The sequence below is a fragment of the Citrus sinensis genome, chromosome 6 (assembly GCF_022201045.2).
Source record: "Citrus sinensis cultivar Valencia sweet orange chromosome 6, DVS_A1.0, whole genome shotgun sequence".
Lineage (NCBI taxonomy): Eukaryota > Viridiplantae > Streptophyta > Magnoliopsida > Sapindales > Rutaceae > Citrus > Citrus sinensis.
The window spans coordinates 25,286,302-25,303,097 of NC_068561.1; the positions used below are offsets into that span (position 1 = coordinate 25,286,302).

Below are 16,796 nucleotides of genomic sequence, written 5' to 3' on the forward strand. Positions count from 1 at the left end.
TGCAAAGGCTCGCCAAGTCTCAGAGCCTGTCTTATGGCGAGACAGAAGCCAAGCATCCCACGATCTGCTCGACCACGAGATGGCGAGCAGAATCCCCAAGCATACCAGGATCTGCTCGACCACGAGAAGGCGAGCCGAATCCCAAGCATTGAAGAATCTTCGGAGGCATGTGGCAAAAACCATGAGCCAAGCCGGAGTCCGCTCGTCTAGACAGAGACGAGCAGATTCTCAAACAAAAATTAACTCATAATTACAACACAAGAAAGTAATCAAAAAATATCCTTATTAATTGGTTAATGATTAACAGAGGGGATAATCTTCATGAACATTGTCCATTACAACAAAAGAAATATATCAAAAAGACGGCGGATCTGTGAGCCGAGCAGCATCGGTTGGCTGGACCTCCTCAGGTGCGGGGGGGGTATCGCCAGTTGCGTCCGGGGGGGTGCTCGCCTCGCCAACTTCAGCAGGGACTCCACGAGGAGGAGAGTTTTCCTCCTCAATCACGATCGGCTCCACCCCCTCGGCATCTTCCTTGGCCGCCTCCTCATCCATATGCCGAGCAACGCCAGCTGCAAGGTCATCCATCTTGAGGTCAGGGTATTGCTTCCCGAGGACGGCCATGATGCAACGATAGGAATGCCGGAGTCCCTGGTCGTACTGGTTGTCGGCCTCCCTCTCCAAGTTCTCGACCTGAGCTCGGTGGGAGTCACGGAGAGACTCGAGCTGAGCCTCATACATAGCCTTCTGCCTTTGCAGATCTTCCTTGACCTTGGTAAACTCCTCCTCGAGGGTAATGGCTTTTGCTTGAGCAAGTGATTCTTGCTCTATCAGCTTCAGATTCTCGAGATTCAGCTCCCCTGCTTTCTTCTCGGCAACGTCAGCTCTGTTCGTCGCCGATTGGATATCCTCCTTCATCTTCCGATCGTAGCGGCCAACCTTAGCCTTGTAATAGGTGGTCATGCAGCTGAGGTGGAAAGCGCTATGCTGCATGGCCCCCACCAGCTCACCCAAGGTGCGGCCGTCAAAGGCCTCCAGGTCCCTCTTGCTCACGGATTTAGTTAACTCATTGAGGTAAGGGACCAGATGTTCTGCTCGGCTGTCCGGTAAGCGAGGTCGAGGCCCGACAGGAGGAGAAGAGGTAGCAGGATCTGTGGCTACTCCACTAGCTTCCCCGACTTCTACAGGAGCCGGAGGTAAAACCTTCAAGTGTGGGGCCTGCTGCACGATGTTGGCCCGCTTCGCGGTAGGGGCATCCTTACTCTCGTCCCTCTTCGTGGTCGGAGGTCGAGAACGTTTTCGGGTCAGAGCCCCAATCACAGCGTCCTCCATCCTATGGCCAGGAAGTATCAAGCGAGACTCGAGCAAGTTGTATGTGGATATCAGTTCCCGGCTCGAGCAGGAATTGACTAGCACAGCCTCAACCCATTTGAGCGGGCCGGGTCGGAGTGGGAAATGAACGCCCCAAGAAACTACAACATAAACGGACACTTGGTTAGAAACAAGCCAATGAAACAAGAACAATTATGGATACAAGACATCTGGAGCGAGCAGGCAACCTGGAACCGTGAAACGGGGTGGGACCCGATAATCCTTCCCGTCCATTTGTGCGACCTGACCCCAAGGACCCCCAGCAAAAAAGAACTTTCTCTTCCAATTCCCACCACCACCAGTAGGGAGGTCGGTTATAGGTTTCCTGCTCTTGGTGCTAGATTGGAAGTAGTACCAGCCGGCATCTTTGGGGCTGCTCTTTAGCTGGTACAGGTGCTTCACCTCATCAACCGTGGGCTCGCTCTGGCAACATCTGTCCCACAATATGAACAGACCAGAGAGCACTCTCCACCCGTTGGGATTCAGCTGACCAGGAGCTAGATTTAGCCCGTTAAGTATCCGGGCAAAGTAAGGTTGCAAGGGACACCTCAGCCCGTACTTAAAGCTGTCCAGATACAGGGTAACATATCCCCTAGGAGGCCGGCTGGGAGCATCCTTCTTTCCCGGGACCTTGAGAGGTATCTCGCCAGGAATGCTATACCTCAGCCGGAGGTCCTCGAGCTCATCAAACGTGGTCGTGCATGTCATGTAATCAATAGCATAATCCCGCGATAGGGCTCTACCTCCTATTGTGCTCCTCCCTTCTGGTCGCGGCGCCCCCGATGGGGACGCCTCACCAGAATCATCTCCTCGACCCTCACTCAAAGTATCCTCGGAGTCAGAAGATCCATCCTCACCATTACTCCCGCTTGTAGAGGTCGTTTGGGGAGACATGCTCCTAGCACTAGTCCTGACACTAGGCCTAACAGGCTCTAAGGGGACCTCGGGGTCAAAGGCGGGATTGGCGAGCAGACTAGGCAGGAAGTCCAACTCGTCGTCATCAACCTCAACGACCTTCTCTTTGCCTTTCGACATTCCCTAAACTCTAACCACAACACCACCAACTACTACCCAAACGAAAGAAAAAAGAAGTTATCTACAAACTATTCGAGACCGAGGAGAGAGAAGTAATACCTGAAGTACCGCTTCAATCGGAGAAAGGCAAGGGGGGGCTTCGTGCCGGAACTTCTTTGCCGGAGAAACGGAGACGTAGACGGAGACAGAGTGAATGGTGAATATGCCGTTCGAGAGGATTTGGCTTTCCAAATGAGGACGGACTCTTGGGTTGCCAGCATATAACTGCGCCGAATCCCGAGGATCTCGTAACCGTCGGTTTGAAATTCAAATGGAGGGGGGGATTTCTGCCACGTCACCACGTCCGCAATTAAATGCGACATGACTCCTGGCAGCCTTTTCCAATCCCACGCGGGCGAGTACTATCGAGTTTCTACTGCTGGTCCACTACATTACCCAACACCAGAAACTAGGGGACCGGTGTTTGGGAGGGATACTGTTTGGGATAAATGCGTCGAAGGGACCAGGAATGACGAGCAGATATCTGATGGCGGAGTTCTGCGAACCGGTGTGTTCCGTTAAAGCCTGGTGCGTGGAAGAACAGGAACAGAAATATCCTGCTCGTCCACGATGTTGTCATCCGCGAGGCCAATTTCCTATAAGGGGCATAAGGCCATTCCGGCTAGAGATCGAGAGGCGAGGAGACCCGGTCGACGGCAGTTGGCAAGACGCGCTCTCCAGCACGAGAATCTAGGCACAACGGCCACACTTTCCCCAGAACCGCGACGTAACACGCAAGATCTCACAGAACCATGACAGCCACACTTTCCCCAGAACCGTGGCGTAACACGCAAGGTCTCACAGAACCATGACAGCCACACTTTCCCCAGAACCGTGGCGTAACACGCAAGGTCTCACAGAGCCATGGCAGCCACGCTTTCCCCTGAACCGTGGCGTAACACGCAAGGTCTCACAGAGCCATGGCAGCCACGCTTTCCCCTGAACCGTGGCGTAACACGCAAGGTCTCACAGAGCCATGGCAGCCACGCTTTCCCCTGAACCGTGGCGTAACACGCCAATCCGGTTTTTTGCCCATAACGCAGCAGTGGGAGTCCCAGACCGGGGGGAAAAAGGGCGGAAGACTGAGATTCAGAGGAAGCCTATAAAAAGGTAGCCAACGAAGGTAAAAGGGTTGGCATTCTGGAGATTAGAAGAGAAAAAACCTAAAAAGAAGAGAAAACCACAAAAAAACGCCATAAGACCTGTGGCAAGCCTTTCCCGAACCTTCATATCTGACTTGAGCGTCGGAGGGTTTGCGCCGGGAAAACAACCGGCGTACTCTGACTTGTCTGTGTATGCAGGGACCTCTGGAGAAGAAGCCTGGCGAGGAGACCTCCTGGTCGTGACGAAGTTGATCGAGCAGAGATCCTGATCGTAGAACGAGGGGAACCGGAATCTCGCATCAACAGGAATTAAGAAGTCGAGAGTTAAAGCTCATGTGATTCGATGAGAAGGACTTCGATGACTTTCTCTGCCATTGACCTCCTCTGACTCATTGCACAAATTGAGTTAATTTCTATAATTTTATTGATCGATTAAAGATGTTTTCATTTAGGAGAGTGAAGACTGTAGACTTTAATATATTTATGTAGTGTTTACTTTCTCAAGTGGTGGGAGTGAAGAGTGTGGATTACTCCTACAATTTTTAAAGAGAGAGTGTGAATCTCACTCTGTGGATCCCACCTAATTTTGGAGTGGGAAGTGGGATTCCCACTCCCATGGGAGAAGGTGGGAGTAGGAATTCACTCCCCTCTCTTCCTTTTTGACTCTTATATTTAATAAAATAAAATAAATAATATCATATTTATTTAAATAATATTATTTTATTATTTTATAAATTACATTTATTAAAAATAATAATATTAAACATATTTATTTTATTTTAATAAAATAAGTAATATCATATTTATTTAAATAATATTAATATATTATTTTATAAATTAAATTTATTAAAAATAATAATATTAAACATATTTAAATATAATATTAATTTTTTGGTTAAAAATAATAATTTACATTGATTCTAAGTTAAAATTACTTAAAAATAATATTATTATGCTCATAAAGAATTAATAATATTATTATATTCTATTTTTATTTTAAAATATAATATTATTATACTTATTTAAAAATAATAGTATTATATTTATTTAATATTAGTAATTAATAATAATAAATATTTTATTGTAAAAAAATTAATTTTATACTATATTATCAATAATAATGTTTCATTTGTGTTGTTGTTATTAATAATTTTTTTATTTATATAATTTAAATTTAAATTAATAAAATAATTGTGATTTACATAGTTAAGAATATTAATAATTATTATTAATTTAAAAATAGAATAAAATAAATATTTTATTTTTTAAATATTATTTTTATTAATTTTGTAATTAATAACTATAATTCTTTAAGGGTAAAGCTATAATTTAAAACTATTTACTCCCAATTCAAAACAATGTAAATAAATAAATTAGATTCTGATTTCAATTCTATACTCTCATTTTAGTGTAAGTAAACAATCTACTTTGACCTCCACTCCACATTCATAATCTCAGGATTCCCACTTCTCACGATTCTCACTTCAATCCAAAATATAAACACTACCTTAATGTGTTTTGAAATTTTAAGAAACTAAATAAGGAAATTGTTTTGGGGTTTGTTTTTAAAGGAAACAAGCAACAAAGAAGATGATTGCAGGGAAATCCAAATACGTTAAAGATAGAAATTTATATCCTAATTTTAAGTATAAATTTGTTACATAGGAGAGTTGATGACACATGAAGGAGGCACTCAGTCTTTTTTTTTATTACATGAGATTATTATTCAAGAGTACAACTCATATTACATGAGATTACAATTGATATTTACAAATCAGACTATTATTGAAATTAATTTACACATTAATCTTTATGAAGTACCGTCCAGATTTTTATCATTTCTAATATTCGAATGACGTCTACTCCACTCACACTTTAAAAAGAAGAAAACTACATTTACTTAAATTGAGGAAAGAAATTAAACCCACTCAAAAGAGGCACTCAGTTACTCTACAGAGTTTGAGATTTTAGAGATCGAGAGAGAAAATGAAATAGAGTGAGAAAGATAACGAGAGAAATTATTACCCTTTACAGGGGCTTCATGAATATTTCTGAGGGGTGCTAATAGCACCGTCTTCTTTTATTTTTATTTTCCCACTAGATTTTCGAATTGGCTCATCTTGGTTTGGGCCTTTCCCAAAATCGAGTTTGACCGAAACAAACGGAGTTAAACACCGAGTTACAATTACAAATCTTCTGCAAATATCTTATTACAGACCGCCTAAGGTTTAGGGTTTTAGCCTTTTAGCTGGCTTAAGCCTAATCACAAATTTCCCTTCTTTTGCTCTCTGTCACTCTCTTTTTCACATTCTGGTATGCTGTTTAATATCCACCAGTTCAATAATTCATTTTTCTAGGGTAAAAGTTCTTATTTTACATTCGGAGGATTTATTTGTGAATTACAATAAAGTTTGTTTTTTCACTCATTTTTGCTCAACTCTGGGGGTGAGTAATTGCTTTGAAACACGAAAAAAGAGTTTTTTTTTTTGGAGGGGGGGAGGTTTCTTCTGTTTGATGTGAGTAAAGGGTTAAATGGCAAGAGGTCAAGCGACGATTCTGTTTCGAATATACAGATCAAAGAATAATGTTTCTAGGGTTGGGGCTTTGAGTTCAAATCAATGTTTTCATTCTGTTGGGAGATGTGACAAGTGGGTATTGGAGAAAAACCAGTTTGGTCTCACTTTTGATGGGCGTAAACGGGAATTCTCCGCAAGCTTGATAGACACTGTTCGTTTTCATTTGCCTTCAGGGAACACTAGGTTTATAGAGTTAAAGGCTAGATCGTTTTGTTCATCTGTTGGGAATGAGGGTTTGGTTAATAATGGCACTGCTACTAAACCAAAAGTGGAGGATGTAGAGCAAGAAAGTGGAGTGAATTTTGTGCAGGGTGGTGAAGAGGATAAAGTTGAAGTTTTGGATGATTATTTTGATGGGAGTGTTATTTCTGATTCAACAATGGTTGAATCTGTACATAAAAATAGCAATCAAAGTGTGAGGTTTTTGCATTTGTCAACGCGTGATCCTGTGGAAGTTTTTGGGGAGCTAAGGAGTACTGAAAAGGGTGCCAAAATTAATCGGTCTGATTTTGAGGTTCTAAGGGAAGTTTTCCGTTTCTTTTCAAATTCAGGGTGGGCAGCCAATCAGGCACTTGCAGTTTATATTGGCAAGTCATTTTTCCCTACTGCTGCTGGCAAGTTTCGCAGCTATTTCATTAAGAAATGTCCTGATGATGTTGCCCAGTATTTGGTGTGGCTTGGTCCATCAGATGATGCTGTTAAGTTTCTTTTCCCTATATTTGTTGAGTTCTGCATAGAAGAATTCCCTGATGAAATTAAGCGGTTTCGAGCAATGATTGAATCAGCTGATCTCACAAAGCCACACACATGGTTTCCTTTTGCACGGGTGATGAAACGTAAGATTATATACCACTGTGGTCCAACGAATAGCGGTAAGACATACAATGCTTTGCAACGATTTATGGAAGCAAAGAAGGGTATTTATTGCAGTCCGCTGAGGCTCTTGGCTATGGAAGTTTTTGACAAAGTCAATGCCCTCGGGGTTTACTGTAGTCTTCTTACAGGCCAAGAGAAGAAGCTTGTTCCTTTCTCAAACCACATTGCTTGCACTGTGGAAATGGTGTCTACAGATGAAATGTATGATGTTGCTGTTATTGATGAAATCCAGATGATGTCAGACCCATGTAGAGGTTATGCATGGACTCGGGCATTGCTTGGGTTGATGGCTGATGAAATACATTTGTGTGGAGATCCAAGTGTTCTGGATGTTGTTCGGAAGATTTGTTCAGAAACTGGGGATGAGCTTCATGAGCAACACTATGAGAGGTTCAAACCATTGGTTGTTGAAGCCAAGACCTTGTTAGGAGATCTTCGAAATGTGCGATCTGGGGACTGTGTTGTTGCATTCTCGAGGCGAGAGATATTTGAGGTGAAAATGGCAATTGAGAAACACACTAATCACCACTGTTGTGTTATCTATGGGGCTTTGCCTCCAGAGACTCGTAGACAGCAAGCTAACTTGTTCAATGATCAAGATAATGAATTTGATGTGCTGGTTGCAAGCGATGCTGTGGGAATGGGTTTGAATCTTAATATTAGAAGAGTTGTTTTCTATAGCCTTTCAAAGTACAATGGTGACAAGATTATTCCAGTTCCAGGATCACAAGTGAAGCAGATTGCAGGGAGAGCTGGTAGGAGGGGAAGCATTTACCCTGATGGACTCACAACAACCTTGAATTTAGACGATTTGGATTACCTAATCGAGTGCCTGAAGCAACCTTTTGAAGTAGTTAAGAAAGTGGGTCTTTTTCCATTTTTTGAGCAAGTTGAGCTATTTTCCGGGCAACTCTCAAATTATACTTTCTGCCAGCTGCTTGAGAAGTTTGGTGAAAATTGCCGTCTAGATGGATCATACTTCTTATGTCGACATGATCATATAAAGAAGGTAGCAAATATGTTGGAGAAGGTCCAAGGATTGTCTTTGGAAGATCGTTTCAACTTTTGTTTTGCTCCTGTTAATATTAGAGACCCAAAAGCAATGTACCATCTTCTGAGATTTGCTTCATCTTACAGTAAAAATGCCCCTGTTAGTATAGCAATGGGCATGCCAAAAGGTTCTGCCAAAAATGATGCAGAACTCTTAGATCTTGAGACTAAGCATCAAGTTTTGTCCATGTATCTATGGTTGTCTCACCAATTCAAGGAGGAAGTATTCCCATATGCAAAGAAGGCCGAGGCAATGGCAACAGACATTGCGGAATTATTGGGTCAGTCACTCACCAATGCTAACTGGAAACCAGAATCAAGGCAGGCAGGGAAACCGAAGCTGCATCAGCAAAGAGAAGATGGTTACGACAGACCTCGGTCAATCATTAAGTCATATGAGAAGTAAGTTTATTGCATGGATTATTTCTTAACTTGCATTTTGATGGTTGATATCAATTATTTTGTTGGAATATTTAGGATATAGCTAAAAGTACTCATTATTTGGAAATATCTGTTTTGTGCATTCATCTGAAGAAACCTGGATGATTGTTGTAGTCACTGAAACACAATCCATATCTCTACAAATCAAAAACTGCATCTCTGAAATCATTTGGGCAATAGATTTTCATCCATGGATAGGTTGGGGCAGATGAAGATTGTTTTGATATACTAAAGATTTTGGACAATAGACATGGAATTTTTACATGGCCAACAGTTCTCTGTCTTACTTGTAAATTTTCAGTGCCTTCAATTTGTCTTGTTTTCCTTACAGCAGGAAAAGGCAAGAAAAAACCTCACTGACCTTGCACACAGAAAAAATACCAGCATGATCATTTCGCCAGTAATTGGACTGTATGGTGCAGCTCAATGCAGACATCTGGGAATTGTCAGTCCATTGAGAGGAGTAGAAGAGAAGCACACCTGCTACTTACAATACAGGTGCAAACGCTACCCCCAGTCAGTGTTAATGATTTTTTAGTACAAAAGACGGGCCGTTGATCAAACTTTCATACTGATATTGATATGCAATTCCGGAATTTCCTTTTACCAGATGAGAACTTTTGCAATTCACAGAAGAAAGATGTTGGGATGATGCTGCTTGATAATAGCAATCGGCTTAAATGGACTGCTGTAATAGGTTCTCTGTTCTCTGTATTGTATATTATTAATTGGATTTTACTAAGTTACAGTTTATATAATTTACAGTCTACCTAAATTATGCACAAACGAGTAACATGGTAGTGGGATCATCTGATTTTGGCATTACTTTAAGTGGGCTGTAAATTGCAATAATTGTAGAGGAGTAAGAGACATTTGGTATAATTTTGAGTCTATGATTTTATGTAAAATTTTGAAATTTATTAATGCAATTAGAATCCCAATGTCACTTCTCCACAGCCAGGATGGCAAACGGTGGGGTTGTACTGTTGTAGACCACAAGTGAGACTAAGAAGCAATCGATAACCCTTTCCCTATGTTAAATTGGAGTTTCAATAGCCTCACTGACAGTGTCTTCTTGGAGTTGAACTTAGTTTGTTTATATTTTCTCACTTTAGCTATTGCAGTTTATTCCATGTAAGTCAAGTCATTACCAATACAAGCACAAACAGACTCCATAAGTGACACTGTATAGAGTAATGCGAGATGTAGTATCACAGGAAAAAATCTGTCAAGTATTTGTTTTACAGATTCAAGAAACAAAAATATGGTCTTTTAACTAAAAGCATTTCCTTATCTGTTTTATGAACCATCACGGAGAGCAACAACATTTTGGAATATACAAAATATGACCTTATCTATCATTGGCCCAAGTTCACATCCTCTGGTTCTACGATCAGCAAAAAAATCAAAAGTTTGGTGGAGTAAGAAGATTGCGTGAGGCGCCATGTACATACAATATCAGGCCTCCATTTCCACCACAAAAGTAAGCAATTAGTTCCTATACTCTTGCTCTTCTTTGAAGGGTGCATCCCACACATCAAGACACCTGCTTAATACGTAATCCTTTTACATATACTATTTCTTCTATGCAGACAGAGACTTTGTTACTGTGATGAATCCATCAGCTAACAATTCAGCGGAGATTTCTCTTTGAGGGACTACAAAAGAAATAAGAAAAAGTCAATGTCAGGTAAGGGGAAAACAAAAATGAACTGCAATTACATGCTTCTACTTCAAGAAGGTGGTTCTGGCTTGGTCTTACTGGAGTGTATCAGAAGGAGATAAAGGAGGGAATTCCTCAGGATTTGATATTAACATGATATCCTCTACTTTCTTATCACAGATGACGCATAGGTGCTCTGAACCAGCAGCTGCCTCTATAGTTTCTCGTTTACAAACATTGCACCACAGCAGGTGCTGGCATGGATTATTGGCCCACTGCATCTCTTCCTTTTTGCATCGAAAGCAGATTTTCTGTTTGAAACATGAATTGTATTCCTGCACACACCATCCACAAATCCACGCAACAATCTCTTAATTTAATGTTATTATAATTTGAAAATGGAAAAAATAAAAATAAAATGTAGTTCATTGCTCACATGTGAAAAATCATATTCGCGAAGAAAGAGAGAATTGTTGTGCCCTTTAAGCCATCGCAGAACCAGATGATCTTCTGGAGGCCGGGGATTCTTTCCTTTTGAATTCTCTAGTCCTTTTCCTTTTTCATTATCTTTACCTCCTGAACCTCCATCATTTCCCTTGCTGGAGGATAGACCAGGCTTTGAAGACGAAAATATTGTTGAATAATCAATCACTTTCTTTGAGGCTGAAATTGCACTAGTTGATGTATCCCTCTGAGATGAACTACCTTTGGGGACCTCATTGGTTGGCTTCCGCTCAATAGTGCTACTGATTGATACTGACCGGAGGTCCTGAGGAGACTTGGAATCATTACGATCACATTCATTACTATCACTAGCAGAGTTGACTGGGGAGGACGGGTTCCCATTTTTGGATAATTGGAGAGCTCCCCACTTTTGCTTAGGAGGACTTGGCACAAGAACCATGTGATTAGGTGATCCATTTTTTCCTATAGGCCCAGCCTTCACATGACAAAGATCGGGAAGAGTTCTCAGAAAGTCACTAAGCTTTGAGTATCCGAGAGAGGCATGATCCAGTTCTAGGCCGCATACCGCCTTAAAATCTGTTTTCAGAGATGACAGAGCATATTTTCCTTCAAGTGGATGCCTATATACATCTTTCAAGAAGCGGGGAAGCCACTTTTTGAACGTCCTAAGCCATTTCGGCATACTTTTCTCCTCGAAGCTCTCCACGAGGTATGCTTGAGATTCATTGGAACTTGTCTTTGGTTGACCATAGAGCAATCTACCAGCCCAAGACTTCTCCGCTGTGGCCTCTTCTGTAACCCTCCTGCATGGCATCTCTTCTGTAATCTTCTTAGTCTGAATTTCCTCTTTAGCGTTCCTACTGATAATCTGTTCCATAGTTCTCTCATCTGGAATCTTTGCTCCCAGTTGAGCCTGGTGCTCATGTTTTGATTCTTGTTGCTGAGCAGACTGTTTCTGCAACTCGGCAAATAATACTTCTTTTGGAACTGCACTTTTAATTTCAACTTCCTTGCCCATAATGGTTACAAAGCGTGCTTGAACAGCTGCAGCAGCAGATTTCTTATGTTTAAAGGTTACAAAGCCAAATCCTCGGGACACACTCTGCTTTTCTGTCTGAAATTCAGCAACTCTGGCATCTTCAATTGGCCCAAAATGTTTTTCAAAATACCCTCCCAGGGAATCTGATTCATAAAAGTGAAAGAAAAGAATCACATCAGTGAGATAAAATATAAATAAACCGAATAGGACTTAGTTTCGAATGCCAAGAAATGTCACATGGTCCTAACCAGAATCCAGGAAACAAGGAAGGCCTCCTACGAAAATTTTACTCTTGAATTCCTGTGTTGAAGCATGGATCATGCACATTCCTGGATTCATCTTGCGATGCTGCTCTTCACCATGGGCATAAAAACACTTGGACCCTCTTATGCATCCACTATGAGATTCATAGTACTTACAAACCTCTATCTTCGTGCCGGAGCAGATTCTGGAGATCAAAGGAATTAGAAGACCACTAAAACCCATACAAAAGAAAAAGATTCGAAGCATTTGCAAAATTTGAGGTTTTGCATTAAGGTGGACACCTCTCAGTGTTGCTGTTGTCATCTACCATGGACAGAAGTGCTTCACAGGTCCCTGAAATATCTTCATCACTTTCCAGTGAAGCATTCTGTTTCTCTTGGTTCAGGAAAGCAAGATTCGCTACATATGGATTTACGCACATTAGATTGAATAAAAGGACATTGTTTTTATATAATGTTCAAGACAATCTACTTTGTTCAGGTCCAACTTACTGTGACAAGTATTGGCTGCTTTTAGCAAGAAACGCATGTCTTGTGACTTTGCAAAGTCTATCGGCCTCTCTCTACTGGGGATGACAACAGTTGGTACACATACATAGGCATACAAAAATATGTTAGCAACTCGAACTTACATATCAGGATGTCTCTTAACTACGCAGACAAATATCTACTTGCAAGATATATGATAACAATTATGATGAACATAGGACAAAGGGATTTGTTGTTTAAATTCCTACCGCAAATTCAGCACTTCACTGTTTGCTCCCCACCTCAAAAGAACCTCAGCACAAACCATATGATCATTCTTCACCGCAAAAAATAGTGGGGTTTCCATCATTATTGTTTTTAAGTTGATACAATCAGGCTCTTTCCGAATAAGGTCCTGTAGCAAAATGTCATGAGAAATGCACAGATAACAAACTAGAATTGAAGAATATTGCTAAAAATAAGAGAGTTAGCAATGGAGAAATAAAGTTCTAATTTTTACATATACCTCAAGTGCTTGTGAATTGCCACTACCAGCTGCAATGTGCAGCGCAGTTAAACCCAACTTATTCTGTTGGCTCACTATAGCGCCATGCTTAAGGAGAATCCCGACAATTCTGTAAACAAGAAGTTATTTTTGAGTCAAAAACGCAATCATTTGTTTATGCATGCTAGCTAGGAGAGAGAGAGACCTATTCTGCAGTATATGTTGTGATAAGCCCATAGATGTCTTAAGGGCGCAATGAAGAGCAGAGTTCCCATCAGCATCAGCATCAGCATCATTTATGTCTATATTCTTCGACTTCAGAAGTATCTCAATCACATCTTCATCTCCTGCCTGCACGTGATAAAATCTAATTCAACCGTTTCTCACTCTGGAATTAAGTTTTGTCATTATCATTTTAAATAAAATGAAAATTCCAATTAGAAAAGGCTTACAAGTCCCATGATAAAACATTATTCCTAAAATGCAGGAAGCATACAATAATAAGTCCGAGACATGTGGGCCAACGGAATTACGAAAGTGCCCACACTCCATTAATCGAATGATTAAAATATCACACCCAACCCGGACAACAAGGTTTCGTAGGGACACAAATCATCATTGTAACTGAAGTTGCCACTTAGATTATCATTATCTTTACCTGAGTCGCGAGTATCAATGGTGGGCCCACCTTCTTGTCCGTACAACTGCCGTTAGCAACAGCACCAAAGAGCTGAAGCAACTCTATCTCAAGGAGCAAGAGCTTCCTCTTCTCTGCAGACTGGCTCGTCGTCGGAGTAGAGTTCCGTTTAACAGCTCGCTGCAACTTCGTTGCGCGGCCCAAAGCTAAGGCCTCTCTAATCACGCACTCGTAAATCGTCGTCTTCTCTTTGGCCCCCAAATCCGAGTCGTGTAACACCAAAATCGACTCGTTCACTTTATCCGCAGCTACTATCAGCAGCGCAGCTAACGCCACTATTCTTCCTCCTACAGCATTTGCATAAGCCACCTCGTCTAATTCCTTCGTTTTCTGGCTTAGCAGTTTGACCGTAGTCAAATTCTGTGAAAAACAAAACAATAAATTAATAATTAATTATCATTTAATGACAATAACATGCAACTCCCTTCTTTTCGGGGAAAAAAAATACTGGTAATATGGTTTAAGAACTGTTTTGACACAGATCCCATTATCTAAGCAGTTGCCGGTTACAGTCAGTCAGGAACCTGAATGAAAATAAAATGTAAGCTATTACTTCTTTGTGATTAGACTAGCAGCTGAGGATCTGAATGTTATTGAGCTAATTAACTTTCTGGACAACCAAACATAACTCGAAATAGAAGTTGACACAGCAACCTTTTGGCCAAGAATGACAACCAAGTCTTCAACGGAGTACTCATCCGGATTCCAAATCACATCCATCCTGAAACAAATATTATAATGATAATGATCATCATCATCATCATCATAAAAATAATAATAATAATAATAATAATAATAATAATAATAATCTTGGAGAGCGAAAGGTGAGGTTACTAAAAGTGGAAAGTGCTTTTTTCGTGTTGCGCTGGTTGGCGAAGCAAAAAGCCAAAAACTTTTACCATTTATAATCACACAAAACACTGAAAAGCTGGGAAAACGGCACCGTTACCTACTACTAGACAAAGACAGCTCCAGAGGCAGCAGTCGCCGTCCGTCCTTACTCCTAATGTCCGTACGGGCGCGTTTTTTAAGCAGCAACTCAACGCAACGTGCCGCGTGGGATTCCGCCGCCAGGTGGAGGGCCGTCATGCCGGAGGATTCCTCCACCTCGTTGACCAAAGCGACCGGTCCGAGGTCCCCGTTGACGAGCGACGTGGCGCAGCTGACGGAGTCGAAAATGCAGCTGACGCGGAGGAGCTTTGTGACGATAGCCGTTTGTTGATCGGCGCTGTCAAGGGAATTGTCGATGAAGTGTCGTTTTGAGACGTTTATGAGCTGCTTTTTGTCGTCTTCTAAGAGGGAGTTGATTATGAGGGTGGTCTCTAAGTCTGTAACTGATGGTGCTGCTGTGTATGAAGAATAGGAGCAGTTCATACATTTTGGTACCTTGTTGAAAAAATCTGCGAATCCATTACCTCGTGTTTCCTGTAAATCAGTTATTAAACAATGAACACGAAAAATAAAAACAACATATTAGCTAGTGACAAAGTTTCTGGAGAAAATGCAAAGCTTATCCTAGGAAATCTACTACTGCAAGCAATGGCATAAAGAAGGTAAAACTGAACGTGGAAAAGTTCAAAAGTTTTGTTGCTATCTTAGGCAATGAAAAAATCAAGTTCTTTTTTTTTTTCTCAAAGAAAACAAATCTTTAATAAAAGTCACTGAAAAATGAAAAAAAAAATCCGTTTTTTTTTTTTTTATCGAGAAAGTGGAACGTTTTTTTTCCCGAAAAATCGATTTTTTTAATTAATATTCATATTAAAAAAAGGTAAAATCTCGAGCAAGAAAGAGAAAATATTTAGACGTAACTTCTACCAGAAGCTGAAAATAATCCAGATTTTTTCTTTCTTTTTTTTATTTTGGAGAAAATGCTGGACTTTCCAAGAAAATCTTCTTTTTCTACAAAATATCTTAAGAAATAAGAAACTATGCAAAGACACTAAAATGCATATATATTTTTTCTTTGATCGAAAAAATGCCAAAATTCCGATAAAAAACAACTTTTCTGCTATCAGCATAAGATACTGAAATGAGAAAAAGAAACGGTTCAGCGTTTTGCAGAAAGTGAACTTCAACTTCCAATTAAAAGAAGAAAAGAAAATCGTTTTTCGCATGAACAAAAGAAAAATGGAGCTGAGAATCAGAGGAGCAGAGGGGAGGCGCGCACCAGATCCATTGCAAAATAAACCCTAGCTATTTGCTGCTGGCAAGGGCAAATCAATCAGCTTTCAGTTCTCGAACAATGTATTATATGATGATCCCCCTGCTCTCCTGCTCATATTATGCCGCCTTGAAAACGACAGCGCTTTAATTAGTCGTTTTGTGTCTGTAGAAGAGAGAGAGAGAGAGAGAGGGGGGGGGGGGGGGGAATACTGAATAGCTGCTTGTTAAGGTGGTAGTGGTGTGGTGGATTTGATGTGTTATTTACAGGGGCGGAATCGGATCAGTTAATGAAGTGAACTTTTTTCGTCTTTCTCATGTCCCTCGTCTTAGTCTTACTACTTTTTTATTACTATAATATCCCTCGGATCGACTGGGATCGACCAATCATTTTAACTCATTAAAAGAAGGGGTAGTTTTGGGAATTACGTTGGTTCATTCTCTGGCTGACTCGCGTCCTGTTCTATTCTTAGGACTATGATCGATAGGCAGCTAGCCGATGGATACCGGACAAGTGTCAAAAACTAAAAGCATTAAGGACTTGTACGCCTACTATTCATAAACGGTGAAATTAATTTTTCAAATAAATATAAAATTGTTTTTAAATTTCAAATAAATTAATCACACCATCTCACTTTTCACTGTTCATTTAATAAATGTCACACAATAAGGTGACTTTCATCACTTGAATGCTGAGATTAAAAAATAAAATTTTTAATTAAATGATAAATGCTCGTATGTTTGAAGTAAATTTATCACATTTTTCACCATCAACTTAAAAATCATATTATTATTATTGTCGTTGTTGTTAGACCAAAAATAAAATAAGTCTAGTTACAATCTAAATAAATTTAGTACATATAAAATCCTCGTAAAGGTGGATAAGCCACCTATGAGAAACCTCTTAAGTAACAAGGCTCAAGACCTAAAATGTTTTAAAGTTCTAGAATTTTATCCTAAGACAAATCATCAAAGATCAACCTTTTAAGTGGTAAGGCTTGAAGGCCCAAAAAATTCTAAGGTCCTAGGATCTTATCTTAAGACA

At 40.6% G+C, this 16,796-nt stretch overlaps 3 protein-coding genes across 7 annotated transcripts; 1 reads left to right on the top strand and 2 right to left on the bottom strand.

Annotated features, from left to right (window-relative positions):
• Positions 1-354: 354 nt before the first annotated feature.
• Positions 355-1,332, bottom strand: LOC127903135 (uncharacterized). The gene has a single exon (XM_052443814.1). It carries the CDS (start codon positions 1,330-1,332, stop codon positions 355-357), a length of 978 nt encoding a protein of 325 aa, XP_052299774.1.
• Positions 1,333-5,625: 4,293 nt separating this feature from the next.
• LOC102629021 (DExH-box ATP-dependent RNA helicase DExH18, mitochondrial) lies at positions 5,626-9,437 on the top strand. Of its 4 annotated transcripts, XR_008055678.1 has the most exons (4): positions 5,628-5,861; positions 6,041-8,452; positions 8,823-8,989; positions 9,102-9,437. XR_008055678.1 is itself a non-coding variant. In XM_052443208.1 (2 exons), the coding sequence occupies exons 1-2, from the start codon at positions 6,081-6,083 to the stop codon at positions 8,878-8,880; spliced, it is 2,430 nt and encodes an 809-aa protein (XP_052299168.1). In that variant the 5' UTR covers positions 5,628-6,080; the 3' UTR covers positions 8,881-9,437. The 4 variants fall into 4 exon arrangements, 1 of the variants encoding a protein (XP_052299168.1); XR_008055679.1 differs by having other exon boundaries at positions 5,626-8,452; positions 8,826-8,989; XR_003065917.2 differs by having other exon boundaries at positions 5,628-8,452.
• Positions 9,438-9,784: 347 nt separating this feature from the next.
• Positions 9,785-16,031, bottom strand: LOC102629486 (uncharacterized). 2 transcript variants are annotated; one of them, XM_006482506.4, is made up of 13 exons: positions 15,759-16,031; positions 14,541-15,016; positions 14,246-14,312; positions 13,553-13,951; positions 13,100-13,245; positions 12,916-13,024; positions 12,659-12,804; positions 12,414-12,487; positions 12,204-12,321; positions 11,907-12,106; positions 10,591-11,801; positions 10,254-10,489; positions 9,785-10,149 (listed from the first exon to the last, which is right to left on the bottom strand). In XM_006482506.4, the coding sequence occupies exons 1-13, from the start codon at positions 15,765-15,767 to the stop codon at positions 10,125-10,127; spliced, it is 3,216 nt and encodes a 1,071-aa protein (XP_006482569.1). In that variant the 5' UTR covers positions 15,768-16,031; the 3' UTR covers positions 9,785-10,124. The 2 variants fall into 2 exon arrangements, with proteins under 2 accessions (XP_006482569.1, XP_052299167.1); XM_052443207.1 differs by lacking the exon at positions 15,759-16,031 and having other exon boundaries at positions 14,545-14,655.
• Between the last annotated feature and the right edge of the window lie 765 nt (positions 16,032-16,796).

Excerpts from the sequence above, each read along its gene's own strand:
- LOC127903135 (XM_052443814.1), bottom strand. The coding sequence starts at position 1,332 with ATGGAGGACGCTGTGATTGGGGCTCTGACCCGAAAACGTTCTCGACCT.
- LOC102629021 (XM_052443208.1), top strand. The coding sequence starts at position 6,081 with ATGGCAAGAGGTCAAGCGACGATTCTGTTTCGAATATACAGATCAAAG. Across the intron at positions 8,453-8,822 it reads ATCATTAAGTCATATGAGAA|CAGGAAAAGGCAAGAAAAAA; the intron begins GTAAGTTTATTG and ends TTTTCCTTACAG.
- LOC102629486 (XM_006482506.4), bottom strand. Across the intron at positions 11,802-11,906 it reads TCCTTGTTTCCTGGATTCTG|ATTCCCTGGGAGGGTATTTT; the intron begins GTTAGGACCATG and ends TTTATGAATCAG. Across the intron at positions 10,150-10,253 it reads TCTCCTTCTGATACACTCCA|TCCCTCAAAGAGAAATCTCC; the intron begins GTAAGACCAAGC and ends TTTCTTTTGTAG.